Consider the following 13,190-nt stretch of genomic DNA (forward strand, 5'->3'; position numbering starts at 1 on the left):
TCTTTTTCAAATGTCACATTTAATGTTTTCACCACTGTACTTCAAATCTACATTGTACAAAGTGACCAGAAAGTGTGCCACGGTAATTGACCAACCTCTGAGATTGTACCTTTCACACCAGTGTCTTCTTGGGCTCTTTTGATACTAAACACGTTTCTCATTCAAGTGAACTGAAATGCTTCAGTGGGGTTGATTCTCAGGAGCCTCATAAAAAAAAAAAACAAAGATATTGCACCATCTTTGTTTAGTAATTCAATGTTTGTTTCTTTCACAGCAAATAATTACTTCATTGAAGTTAAAACTTCCAAACATAACTTATTAATAATCTTCAAATTCAGCTCAGATCACTCAAGATGAAAATACTCTGCTAAATACAGATAACTTACAATAACTTCAACAGTTAAGTGTCCATAACACACACCAAGGTTTTGTTTTTTTTTTCCTAGACCAATTATAAGACGATCCGTTAGTACTCCTTGTACAGGTGAAAAGCGATCTTCAATTTTCTTGTCTTTTTATTTTTAATATAAAAGTTGGAAGGGACATTCAAGTTTCAAGTCTCCACACTGAACTTAAAAAAAAAAATAGTCATCATCAGCATGTGGAGGTAAACAAGCCAAGTTGTCTAACTCCAGGAGGTAGAGGCCTTCAGTTTGTATTCATATATACATATACACAGAAGAATTCAGTGTTCCAACAGAAAAAAAAAGAAATTTGTCAAAAAGTAATAAGTTATTTACTACTGTGACATTTCAAGACTCCCACAGCTTTGCCTAAGGACACAAACACATTTGACATAATTCCCTATGTGCCTTTTTGTGTGTGTGTGTGTGTGGCTTTAACTTTTAAAAAATTTGTTTCTGTCTTTTATTATTTATTTATTATTTTTCACTGTCCAGTGCAGGAAAAGTCTCACAAAATTTCACAGACCTAAAATGTGCAAGCTAGTTCTTTCTCTATACAGCAATGTTGGGATTCTTTTGAAATTAGCCCAGAAATGAATTATTTACACACATGAAAGATGCATGCTTGGGGTTCTTTTATGTAAGAAAGAGCAGAAAAACTTCTAATAAAAATAGATTAAATATATATATATATATATTTATACTGAATAAGGAAAAACAAAAGTTTTAGTCTCTCCTAGTCACAGACTCATCCTCTCTACCCACAACATTGGATTTTAGACAGCACACATCACCATCACGGCGCTAATGAGAAGCTAATTATAGGGCTTGATCATTAGGTGGCATGCCCCGCCTCCCTCCCCATCCCCCAGGCGCAGCCACGCTTAGCTCACGTGGCTCCATGATTGGTCGCAGGCAACGTTTCTAGATTCTTTAGTTTTAGAAAACACCAAATCTTTAGGAATGGCTCAAATATCAAAATGTAGGACTGTCCTCTGTGTGTGTGTGTGTGTGTGTGTGTGTGTGTGTGTGTGTGTGTGTGTGTACAATCTCACTTCAATAAAAATAAAAAAAGAAAACAAAAACCCCAACTCTCAGATTTGGTTCAATTCTCTTTTGTTCTGAGGTGAGCCATAACAGCTGCACTAATTTCATAAAACATGTGCAACTCTGGGTAAAATATTTTTTTCTTCTAAAAGCACAACCACTTTACAAGATTAAAAGTCTAGTAACATTTCTAAATATTATTCATATCATACAAGTAGTGGTTGTTAATTTAAAACTTCATTAGTAAAATTACAGTACAAGCATGATTAACCTCCAGAATTGCAAATCCCAGACTCCAGTGGAAAGCTACATGACATCTTCAGTAGTACATTATCCTCCACTGTCACTCCCATACCAGAGGAGATGGGGGCATCTCAGACGGCTGAGCAACAGTGGAACTGGAAGAAAATGGAGAAGGGGAATTAGTTATAGCACCACACTGGACAAAACTGCCTGTTCCCTTCTCCCTTTACACTCCATTTCTAGATTTTTATTTTCTTTAACTTTTTGAAAGTTGATTTTGTTCCAATCTGTTTCCTACAGTGAGGCTTAAGAACAACATGGCACTTACCAGTTCCTGTGAAAATTTCTTTTCTTGGTCCAAGACTGGGACTCAAACTCGGTAACTGATACTTTTGCTCACTGGCTAGCACACTACCAACTGAGCTACCCTTAACCCCTAAAGGGCTGATTATTTCTTTTCTTTCTTTTCATTAAACTCCTTAATTGTTCTCTCTTTTGAAAAGACCCTATGATGGATGGTTAATATAATGTACAGTCAACTGTCTTCCATAGGACCTAGTTCATAATGCAAATGGTAGTGGTTCTAACTTATAATAGTTATGCTCAACCAGGAAAATAAGTTTAAAGGATGTAGAATTAAAAAGTAGTCCTTCAACACAGTGACCTTAAGTGTGGGGACCTATTTTGAAGGAACCTCATAATGCATTCTCCTTTCAAGTCTTAGTGGGATGGGATGATGATTGTTCAGCTGGTTATCCATACACAGAGCTGGCACAGCTACTTCCCGGGCTAAGGTTGCCAATTAGAAGGGGTTTCTAATCACTTTCCCTCACCAGGGCCCAGGAGAACAGGTGCTGAAACATCTCACTCACCAGGTCACTGACTCTTAGGGGAAAGGATTAAATAAAGTAATGTTAAACCACAGAAGTCAAACTGCAAAGGAATGCCTACTTTCTATAGGGAAAAAAAATGGAAGAAACAAAAAATATTAATTAATTAATTAATCTATTTATTTATTTTTGTCGGTCATGGGGCTTGAACTTTGGGCCTGAGCACTGTCCCTCAGCTCTTCAGCTCAAGGCGAGTGCTCTACCACTTGAGCTACAGCGCCACTTCCAGTTTTCTGGTGGTTTATTAGAGATAAGAGTCTCACAGTCTTTCCTGCCCGGGCTGGCTTTGAACCATGGTCCTCAGATCTCAGCCTCCTGAGTAGCTAGGATTACAGGCGTGATCCACCGGTGCCCAGCAAAAAATACTAATTTTAAACAAAAAATTTTGAATTTGGGTCAATAAATTCAAACGATTTCAATATCATGCAGGGAAAGAAAAGAGAAACAGGAAGAAGGGAAAAGGAGAAAGGCAGTTGGGGAGGAAAAGCGATTGTGGCCTCACCAGTTCAAACACACCCTTTGTCCTGCTAGGTGAGCAGGTCTCCTTTGCTACTTAGGCTAATGTTTGTCTTTGCCAACAGAGGGCACTGGAACAGTGCCGCAAGACAGTAGCAGCAGGCAGCAGCTTCCCTTCCTGCTTCTTCATGTTTTAAAATAATACTGGGGTTTCAGCCTAAGGCTGCGTAATTGCTTAGAAGATACTCTACAAGGACTGGGAAGGTGGCTCAGTGGTAAAGTGCTTGCCTTGCATGCATGAGGCCCTGGGTTCAATTCTTCAGCACCACATAAGTAGAAAAAGCCGCAAGTGGTGCTATGGCTCAAGTGATAGAGTGCTAGCCTTGAGCTGAAGAGCTGAGGGACAGTGCCCAGGCCCAGAGCTCAGGCCTCATAACTGGGAAAAAGAAAAAAAAGAAAAAGAAAAAAAGAAGATATTCTACAATTTGAGCTCTATCTATCTATCTATCTATCTATCTATCTATCTATCTATCTATCTATCTATCTATCTATATGCAGCCCTTTTGGATTTAGTTATGCTTCAAACAAGGTCTTTCTTTTCTTTTTCTTTTTTTTTTGTGCTGATCTGGACCACATCCTTTTATGTTTCTGAAAACTGGGATGATAAATGTGTACCACTGTACCCAACAATTGGCTGTGGTGGAGTCTAGCTAACTCTTTACCCAGGCTGATCTAGAACTTTGATCCTTCTTATTTCTGCCTCCCAAGCAGATAGGATTACAGGTGTGAGCCAATGAAGTTACCTTTAAAAAACAAATGTGGAAAGCTCAACTTTGGTCTACTGAACTCTGGCAAATTTCTCTACAATCCAGCAGGCCTCTTTAATGGACCAGTAGTGCCTTCCCTTTTGTCAGACTTCTCCCTCTTTCTGCGTGCTCCTTGTGGGAGCCATACCCTCTCCAAAGAGATTTCCTGGGTAGAGGGGCCTCTTCTCTGATCCTTTTTTTTGGGGGGGGGGGGGGGTTCGGTCATGAACTCTGGGCCTGGGCACTGTCCCTCAGCTCTTCAGCTCAAGGCTAGCACTCTACCACTTGAGCTACAACGCCACTTCTGGCTTTTTCTTTTTGCTTATGTGGTGCTGAGGAATCGAACCCAGGGCCTCAGGCATGCAAGGCAAGCGATCTACCACTGAGCTACCTTTGCAGCCCCTAGAGGGGCCTCTTCTAAGTTCTTAATTTCTTCCTTGTCCATTTTCCCTCAGCCTACTTCAAACACCTGCTTTCTGCAGGACTTTTCAAGACCTGACACTTCAAGACACTTCAGAATCTTCATATGTCTTTTAGAAGTTAGCCATCTTTCCCTAGTTAATTTATTCTTGTTATTAAAATTTCTCCATTCATATTACTAAAGTAGTTTCAAACTACTAAAGTAGTTTCTTTTTCCTGAATGGACCCTAACATAAGTTATAAGAAGAGATCAAGGGAAGAACAGGACAAAGAGAATAAAGCTTGCTAGGTTCCAAAGTAATTAAGTTCATAGGTCTCCCAAAAGCATCTTGGCCTTTCCTCTACATAGTCCACATTAGCAGTCTAGCCATTTTAAAATACTTCCTTTTGGATTGTTATAAAGGTGAGGTACAGATTTTTTTTTCCAAACCAGGCACACACCTGTAATCCTAACAGTTGGGAAGGTGAGGCTGGAGGATCAAGAGTTTGAGTCCAACTTGGGCTATGTAGCAAGACTATCTCAAAACAAACATCAAGCCCTAACCAAACGTTTTTGCTTTTGGTTATTATTAAGAGTGTGGCAATTGCTGGGCGTTGGTGGCTCACGCCTGTAATCCTAGCTACTCAGGAGGCTGAGATTTGAGGATCGCGGTTCAAAGCCAGCCCCGGCAGTAAAGTCTTTTGGAGTAAAGTCTATTGGAGACTCTTATCTCCAATAAGCCACCAGAAAACTGAAAGTGGCGCTGTAGCTCAAGTGGCAGAGCATTCACCTTGAGCTGAAGAGCTGAGGGACAGTGCTCAGGCCCAGAGTTCAAGCCCCACACCGACAAAAAACAAAACAAAACAAAGAGTGTGACAATGGTAGTGGCACTGAGAGAACTATGCTTGACTCGAAGGTGGGGCTGTTACTCACTGAGGGTTCCATGTGTTCATGGTCAGGCATCAGTGTGGTCACAAGGACAAAATGGCCAAACCACCAAATTGAATCTACACCGTGTAAAAACAGATGCTTTGGGCTGGGAAGGTGGCTCAGTGGTAGAGCGCTTGCCTTGAATGCTTGAGGCCCTGGGTTCGGTTCCTCAGCACCACATAAGCAGAAAAAACCAGAAGTGATGCTGTGGCTCAAGTGGTAGAGCGCTAGCCTTGAGCTGAAGAGGGACAGCGCCCAGGCCCAGAGTTCAGGCCCCACAACCGGATCCCCCCCCCCCAAAAAAAAAAACAAAAACAAAACAGATGCTTCTATTTTTAGTCTATCTTTGACTAAAGCCAAAGTTCCTAAGATAAACATTTGGTTGGACCTGTATCTCTCTCAATAAAAACATATAGGTACTAAATAATAAAACCCAGGGGTATCCTTCTAATCTAAGAAGAATCCCAGAATCACGTATAGTTACCTAATAAAGCTCTTAAAAGCAGCAGACTGAGGGTTGATGCAGAGAGGCACTCTGTTTCCTTTCTGCTGTTCCAAAATGAATTGGTGAATAATCTCTGTGGAGAGAGCAAGCAGCATAAACCCATAGCCAAGGCGCAGGCCTTGTAGTAGTGCATTCACAGGTAACTAGCCCGCATCTGTAATTTCTGCTGGTTTAGATTAAAGCAGACATATATATCTTCTAACAAGCAGAATTCAACTAAACTTTCCTGAAATTAAGATGACAGTTGTGGCTAAACACAGGTAAAATAAAAAGAATGAGACAAAAAAAAAAAAAAAAGCCCTTACAGTGCCATTACACAAGCTGGAAACGCTGCCAGTAGGAATCTGAGACAGCCCACACAGGTGGAATTAGAGGTGAACTCTAACTGCTGTAAGTTTTTGAAGCTCACCTTTAAGCCTTTGCTGGTGTTTAGGCTCTGTGGCCTACTCACTTACAGCAAACAGGAAATCATTCAGAATTTTGGATGCCATTGCCCTCACCACAACAGAAGAGCACCCCACCTAATTTTATGAATAAATCATCAGAAATTCCTTTCCTTGGTCAACATTGAAGGAGTGATTACATTAATGAATTATTATTGCTTTTAAAACTTTGTGTGTTATATAAAGGAGTTCAATAGGTTTCTTTCAATGAAATGACATGGAGGGAATACAAATTAGTTGTATTTTGAGTTGTACTTATCAAAACTTGAAAAATAAAAACAAAACATGCATTCCTCTGCCCAATCTTCCCTGAGTATAGTATTAAATCAGCATTTTGGTAACACACGTAGCTTGCTTGACACATAGACCTGAGACAAACAGCCACGGGTTCTAAAGTAAACACATGGAGGAATGTTATCATATAGGAAAAAATGTTACTAGTCATCTTGCCTGGCCAAATGCCAAAAAAAACCCACAGAAAACAAAAAACTTACCTTTAACCTGTCTGACAGAACTGAGGTTCTTCTCAAAAGTGTCATCAAATTTGGGATTTGTGACGGGCTCAAAGTCACTGGTATAAACTCTTCCAGTAGAGGTGGAAAAGCAACATTTACACATGCATGTGTGGTATCTTAGTCGCCCTTCATCTAGGTAGGGGTGGGCTAAGGCATCCTTAGCGGATATTCTTTTTGACTGAAATTAAATTTAGAGACCAGTACATCAACACTGCAGATAAGCACGACTGTCCACACAGAATCTTTCACAAGCAGTTACTACTTTACACAGCTGACACTTAATATGTACAACATTCTCTTCAAAGGGGGGCAAGAACAGTGGTGATGGCATCATAATACAGCGCACATAGGACCTAGGCAAACAACGACTGTTTTATCTACCACCATAAACCCCTGAGAAGTGCCCTTCTGCTAAAATTCTGAAAAGTTCCTACACTGAAATAAATGCATGCAGGATCATAAATGACAAATATCACGACATTTAGATGTGTACTGCTTTGTAGGGGATAAGCTTACATTTTAAATAACAAGCTATATTTTTTTCCTAAATATGTGTCAGCATTTAGAGATGTGATTATCATGCTGACAATTTTGCAAAGCTGCTTGAAACTTATTCTTTTTGAATACTGAAATAGACTAAAGTAAAAAAGCACATTGAAAACCTGCTAGAGTCTGGCTCACACCTGTAATCCTAGCTTCTCAGGAGGTTGAGATCTGAGGATCATGGTTCAAAGCCAGCCCAGGCAGGAAAGTCCATGAGACCCTTCAATCAATCACCAGAAAGTCAGAAGTAGAGCTATGACTTAAGTCTCAGAGTGCTAAGCTTGCACCCAAAAGTTTAAGGACAGCACCCAGGTCTTGAGTTCAAGCCCAAGGGCCAGTGTGTGGGCAGGCACCCACAGGCACATATACGCATGCTGCTGGAAACAGCAGATACTGGTCTCAATGTCCTGTTGTGAGAAGCAACTCTGGCTGAGTATCAGGCGTGCTGATTTTGTGGTTTTCTGAGACTTTAGAGCAGGATATTTAAAACATTCACTTTAGGCTTACTAATTCATAAATTCCACTCCTCTAGCCTTTTTTGTTCTGGTTCGTTCTTTCTTTTTGGCCAATCCTGGGGCTAGAACTCAGGGCCTGTGCACTGTCCCTGAGCTTCTTTTGCTCAAGGCAACTTGTGGCTTTTTCTGTCTATGTGGTACTGAGCAATTGAACCCCGGGCTTCATGAACGCTAGGCAAGCACTCCACCACTAAGCCACATCCCAGCCCTGTTCTGGTTATTTCTGAGACAGGGTATTGCTTTCTGCCCACACCAGACTGCACCGTGCTTCTCCTGTTTATGCTTACTGCCATAGTTGGAATGACAGGTGTGCACAACTATATCAACAGCTCCTTTCTTTCCCTTTCCTTTCTTCCTTCTCTCCCCCTCCTTTTTTGGGTCAGTCGTGGGGCTTGAACTCTGGGGCTTCTGTGCTGTCCCTCAGCTCTTTGGTTCAAGGCTAGCACTCTACCACTTGAGCCACAGTGCCATTTCTGGTTTTCTGGTGGTTAACTGGAGATAAAAGTCTCACGGAGTTTCCTGCCCTGGCTGGCTTTGAACCGTGATCTTAGCCTCCTAGGATTATAGGCGTGAACCACCAGCACCCTGTGGCTTAAAGTGGAAGAGTGTTAACCTTGAGCAAAAGAGCTCAGGGTCAACACCCAGGTCCTGAGTTCAAGCCCCATGACTGACAAAATAATAAATAAAAATATTACTTTTAATTGTTTATTGATTTTTGATAAGTTTATAGATTTATTTGATGCTTTCTCCACTTTGCAGGAGTAAATTATTTAATTATATACTTCATTTAGGCAGGAAAGTCCGTGAGACTCATCTCCAATAAACCATTAGAAACACTGGAATTGCCGCTGTGGCTCAAGCAGTAGCGTGCTCACCTTGAGCTGAAGAGCACACGACAGGGCCCAAGCCCAGAGTTAAAGCCCCACAACCAACCAAAAAGAAAAAGAAAAGAAAAGAAAGAGAAAAGAAGAGCATTTTAATCTTATCATCTGCTGGTGATTTATGATTTTTCCTTGTATTTTTATATTCTTGCTACAAGTTAAAGATTAAGAATTTATACTTGTATAGAAGCTTTAGAGAGAGATACCCCAAACTGTATCTAGTACCACTGACTATTGCCATTGGAAAAAAACACAGAAGTATACAGGGAACAGCATATAGAAATATGCTTCTCAGCCAAGTGTTGGTGGCTCATGCTTGTAATCCTAGCTACTCAGGAGGCTGATATCTGAGGATCACAGTTTTCAAAGCCAGCTCTGGCAGGAAAGTCCTTGAGGCTCTTATCTCTAATTAACCACTTAATTATTAAATTAAATTAATTATTCTGAATACAGAAAATGGGAAGTGGCACTGTGGCTCAAAGTGGTAGTACACTAGCCTTGAGCTGAAGCACTCAGGGACAGTGTGTAGGCTCTGACTTCAAACTCCACCAGCAACAAAAATAAATAAATGAGTAAATACACTTTTAGTCTAGTGTATATGCCACGAATATAGACTGTGATCTACTGCTTATCCTAAGGCCCACAAAATGAGAATTAGTTACCTCAGACTAAATGAATTAAACAGTTATTTTATTTTTTAATGATTTGTGTGTGTGTGTGTGTGTGTGTGCATACACATATAAGTGCATGAATGCCAGTACTGGGACTAGAACTCAGGGCCTTGAGCAACTGCTTGCCTTTTATACTCAATGCTAACACACCATCATTTGAGCTGCACCTCTACTTCTCAGTTTTTGCTAGTTAACTGGAGGTAAGAATCTTTCAGGAGCTAGGAAGGTGGCTCAGTGGTAGAGTGCTTGTCTTGCATGCATGAGGGTCTAGGTTTGATTCCTCAGCACCACATAAGCAGAAAAAGCTGGAAGTGGCGCTGTGGCTCAAGTGGTAGAGTGCTAGCCTTGAGCTGAAGAGCTGAGGGACAGCACCCAGGCCCAGAGTTCAGGCCCATGACCACACCCCCACCTCCCCCCCCCAAAAAAAAGAAAAATGTGTTTCAGATTTGTCTGTACGGGCTTGCTTCAAACCTTGATCCTCAGACCTCCTTGAGCAGCTAGGATTACAGGTATGAGCCATTGGTGCTTGGCTTTTATGGGTATAATATATATATATATATATAATATATTACATATATAATGCTATATTATATTACATATATAATGTTATATTATATTACAACATATATTATATATAATATACATGAAATATTATACATATAATATTAATATTATATTATGTTTGTATTATATTACATATAATATATATTATATTATATTACATATAATATACAATATTAATATATTATATGTGTAATATTTCATATATATAATATATATATATATACATTATAGGGTTTATATTCCAGGCCTAGGCACTGTCCCTGAACTCTTTTGCTCAAAGCCAGTGCTCTACCACTTTGAGCCACAGTACCACTTCTGGTTTTTGAGTGGTTAATTGGAGATAAGTGTGTTACAGGACTTTTCTGCCTGGGCTAGCTTTGAACTATGATCCTCAGATCTCAGGGTCTTTAGTAGCTAGGATTATAGGCATGAATCACCAGTACCCAGCCTGGATTTTTTTTTTGTCGATCCTGGGTCTTGAACTCTGGCCTCAACCAATTGAGCCATAGTGCTACTTTTGGTTTTGAGTGGTTTTATTGGAGACATTCCTGCCCGGGGTGGCTTTGAACTGCAATCCTCAGATCTCAGCCTCCTGGGTAGCTAGAATTACAGGTATGAGCCACCGGCGCCCGGCTTGGATATATATTATTATTATTATTATTTATTGGTCATGGGGCTTGAACTCTGGGCCTGGGTGCTGTCCCTTAGCTCTTCAGCTCTAGGCAAGCACTCTACCACTAGAGCCACAGTCCCACTTCCAAGGATATATATTTTTGTTTGTTTGTTTGTTTGTTTTTGGTAGGATATATATTTTTAAAAGTCTCATTTCCTTTTTCCTTCCCTTCCTTCTCTCTCTTTCTCTCGCTCTTTTTTTTTTTTTAAGTTTTGTACTGGGGATTAAACTGAGGGACCATGTAATTGCTAGGCATGGACTTTACCATCTGAGCCACATCCCTGGTTCTTTGGTTTTTAGTTTGATTTTTCATACCTGAATACTAACTCTTGCAGAGGCTGGCCTCAAACAACAATCCTCTTATCTCTGCCTTCCAAGTACGTAGGATTATAGGTGTGTATGTATTAATCTATTGCTAATTCTCAATGTACCATGTTAAAACAAGAATTAAAAACTCTTTTCTTGTTGTAAATGAACTCTTAGGACTAAAAAGAATTTTTAATATAGATTATAAACTAACAGAACATCAGGCCAGCTGAAGAATAATAGTAACGGGTACCAACAAAGTTAGAAAGTATTGGTTAGCCAGGTGCTGGTGGCTCACGCCTGTAATCCTAGCTACTCAGGAGGCTGAGATCTGAGAATCATGGTTCAAAGCCAGCCCAGGCAGAAAAGTTTATGAGACTCTTATCTCCAATTAACCATCACAATACTGGAAGTGGCGTTGTGGCTCAAGTGGTAGAGTGCTTGCTTTGGCCCAGAGTTCAAGCCCCACGACTGACTCCCTCCCCACCAAAAAATTGGTTAGGCACCTGTTTTCCCAGCCATAAATAGGAAGTGTAAGTAGGAATATCATGGTCCAGTATAGCTCAGTCATAAATCCAAAATCCTACTTGAAAAATAACTAAAGTAAGAAGGGTGAGCTATGGCTTAAGTGGTAGAGTACTTGCCTGCCAATCATAAGGCCTTGTATTCAAACCCCACCCTCCCTCAAAAATGACTGGTTTTACTCTAGAAAACAATGATGAAAATAGTTAATTATTAAGTAGTGTGCCTTAACTAAATTCATATGCACATATACTTTTGTTTTTGTGAATATATATTTTTAATGAAAATGTATTAATGTAGACTCATTAATATGTCTTTTATGTAGATCAGTGTTAGTAAGGCTCTAGGTTCAATTATTAGCACAAAGAAAAACAAATGTTTTCTTCCTTATCAAATAAATCTTTGTAACTAGAACCATTGCAAGTTTCATTTAATTATGTGAATAATCCCATTATTAAGGAATAACAACTATATTTCATTTGAAAAGACTCTCAGAAAAATGTTCTTGATTCTTGCTACTAAGATTTCCTGAGTGGTAAGCATTTCAGAGGAAGTGGATACCTTATAGCTATAAGTAAAGCAAGCAAACCTGACATGTAAATTACATGGTTTTTGGTTCTTAAACTAACTAGAACTCAAAAAGAGAATAAATGTTTCTAATATATAAATTAGCATTTAACGTGACAAAATCCTCCATGCAAAGACAGAAATTACCTTTGAAGTACGAATTTCACATGGCACTGGTTTTGTTAACCATATAAAAGGAAATCCTTTAGGTATTAATTGCCATTTATGTTGACAAAGTTGCAGAAAAAGATTCACACTAATGATATTATATCACACTAATGATATTTTATCACTAAGTCATCACTCAAGTGTAAATTATCTTTGATGGTGGGAACCTGACCTTAAGGAGATGGTACAAGTAACAATTACGACTTCAAATGCTTGCATATACTAAAAAAAAAAAGTCAACAATAAAAACAAACTATGTCCATAACAACAACAAAAATAAGGGGCTGGGAAGGTGGCTCAGTGGTAGAGCGCTTGCCTTGCATGTCTGAGGCCCTGGGTTCGATTCCTCAGCACCACATAAGCAAAAAGAAAAAAAGCCGGAAGTGGCACTGTGGCTCAAGTGGTAGAACGCTAGCCTTGAGCTGAAGAGCTGAGGGACAGCGCCCAGGCCCAGAGTTCAGGCCCCAAGACCGGACCCAAAAAACAAAACAAAACAAAACAAAAATACACTTTGGACTATGAGATGCCATGAAAATAACTTGGCTCACACTGATTAGTCTGGTCTTCCATATAATAAAGGTATTTTTCACAGACTTCAATCTCAAACTTTTTTTTCTTTTTTGGTGTTGGTCTTGGGGCTTGACCTCAGGGCCTAGGCTCTGTCCCTGAGCTTCTTTTGCTCAGGCTGTTGGTCTACCGCCCGAGACACAGCTCCATTTCCAGCTTTTTTGGTAGTTAATTGGAGATAAGAGTCTCATGGACTTTCCTGCTGGGGCTGGCTTTGAACTGTGATCCTCAGATCTTAACCTCCTGGGTAGCTAAGATTACAGGTGTGAGCCACCAGCTCCCAGCCAGAACTTAAAAATAAATTCCTAGCATTCGTTAGTGAAGACTCTTATGGATTTGACAGTCAATAGAGAAAGCTACTCTTTTCCTATTATATAAACAGACAAATGTAATTTTATTAATTTTGGTGGAAGAAGCTTGGTGGAATGGTGTGACTATCTCAGTTATGTCAGGAAATGAATAGGAGGATTGTGATCCTAGAATAGGCCCAGGCAGGAAGCAAGACCACATTTCAAAAATAGCCAGTGTAAACGAGGGCTGAATGAGTGACTCAGTGGTAGAGTGTTTGCTTAGC

General features: G+C 39.9%; 1 protein-coding gene across 1 annotated transcript in view; it reads right to left on the reverse strand.

Annotated features, from left to right (window-relative positions):
• Window positions 1-13,190, reverse strand: part of Nlk (nemo like kinase) — a 144,248-nt gene continuing 131,058 nt past the window's right edge. The window contains exons 9-11 of the mRNA XM_042691103.1: window positions 6,619-6,817; window positions 5,661-5,754; window positions 1-1,849 (exon numbers count right to left, since the gene is read on the reverse strand). Of these exons, the coding sequence (XP_042547037.1) occupies window positions 1,795-1,849; window positions 5,661-5,754; window positions 6,619-6,817 (348 nt within the window). The 3' untranslated portion in view covers window positions 1-1,794. The remainder of the gene's footprint in view (window positions 1,850-5,660; window positions 5,755-6,618; window positions 6,818-13,190) is intronic.

This window comes from Dipodomys spectabilis, unplaced genomic scaffold (genome assembly GCF_019054845.1).
Source record: "Dipodomys spectabilis isolate Male_0828 unplaced genomic scaffold, ASM1905484v1 ptg000004l, whole genome shotgun sequence".
Lineage (NCBI taxonomy): Eukaryota > Metazoa > Chordata > Mammalia > Rodentia > Heteromyidae > Dipodomys > Dipodomys spectabilis.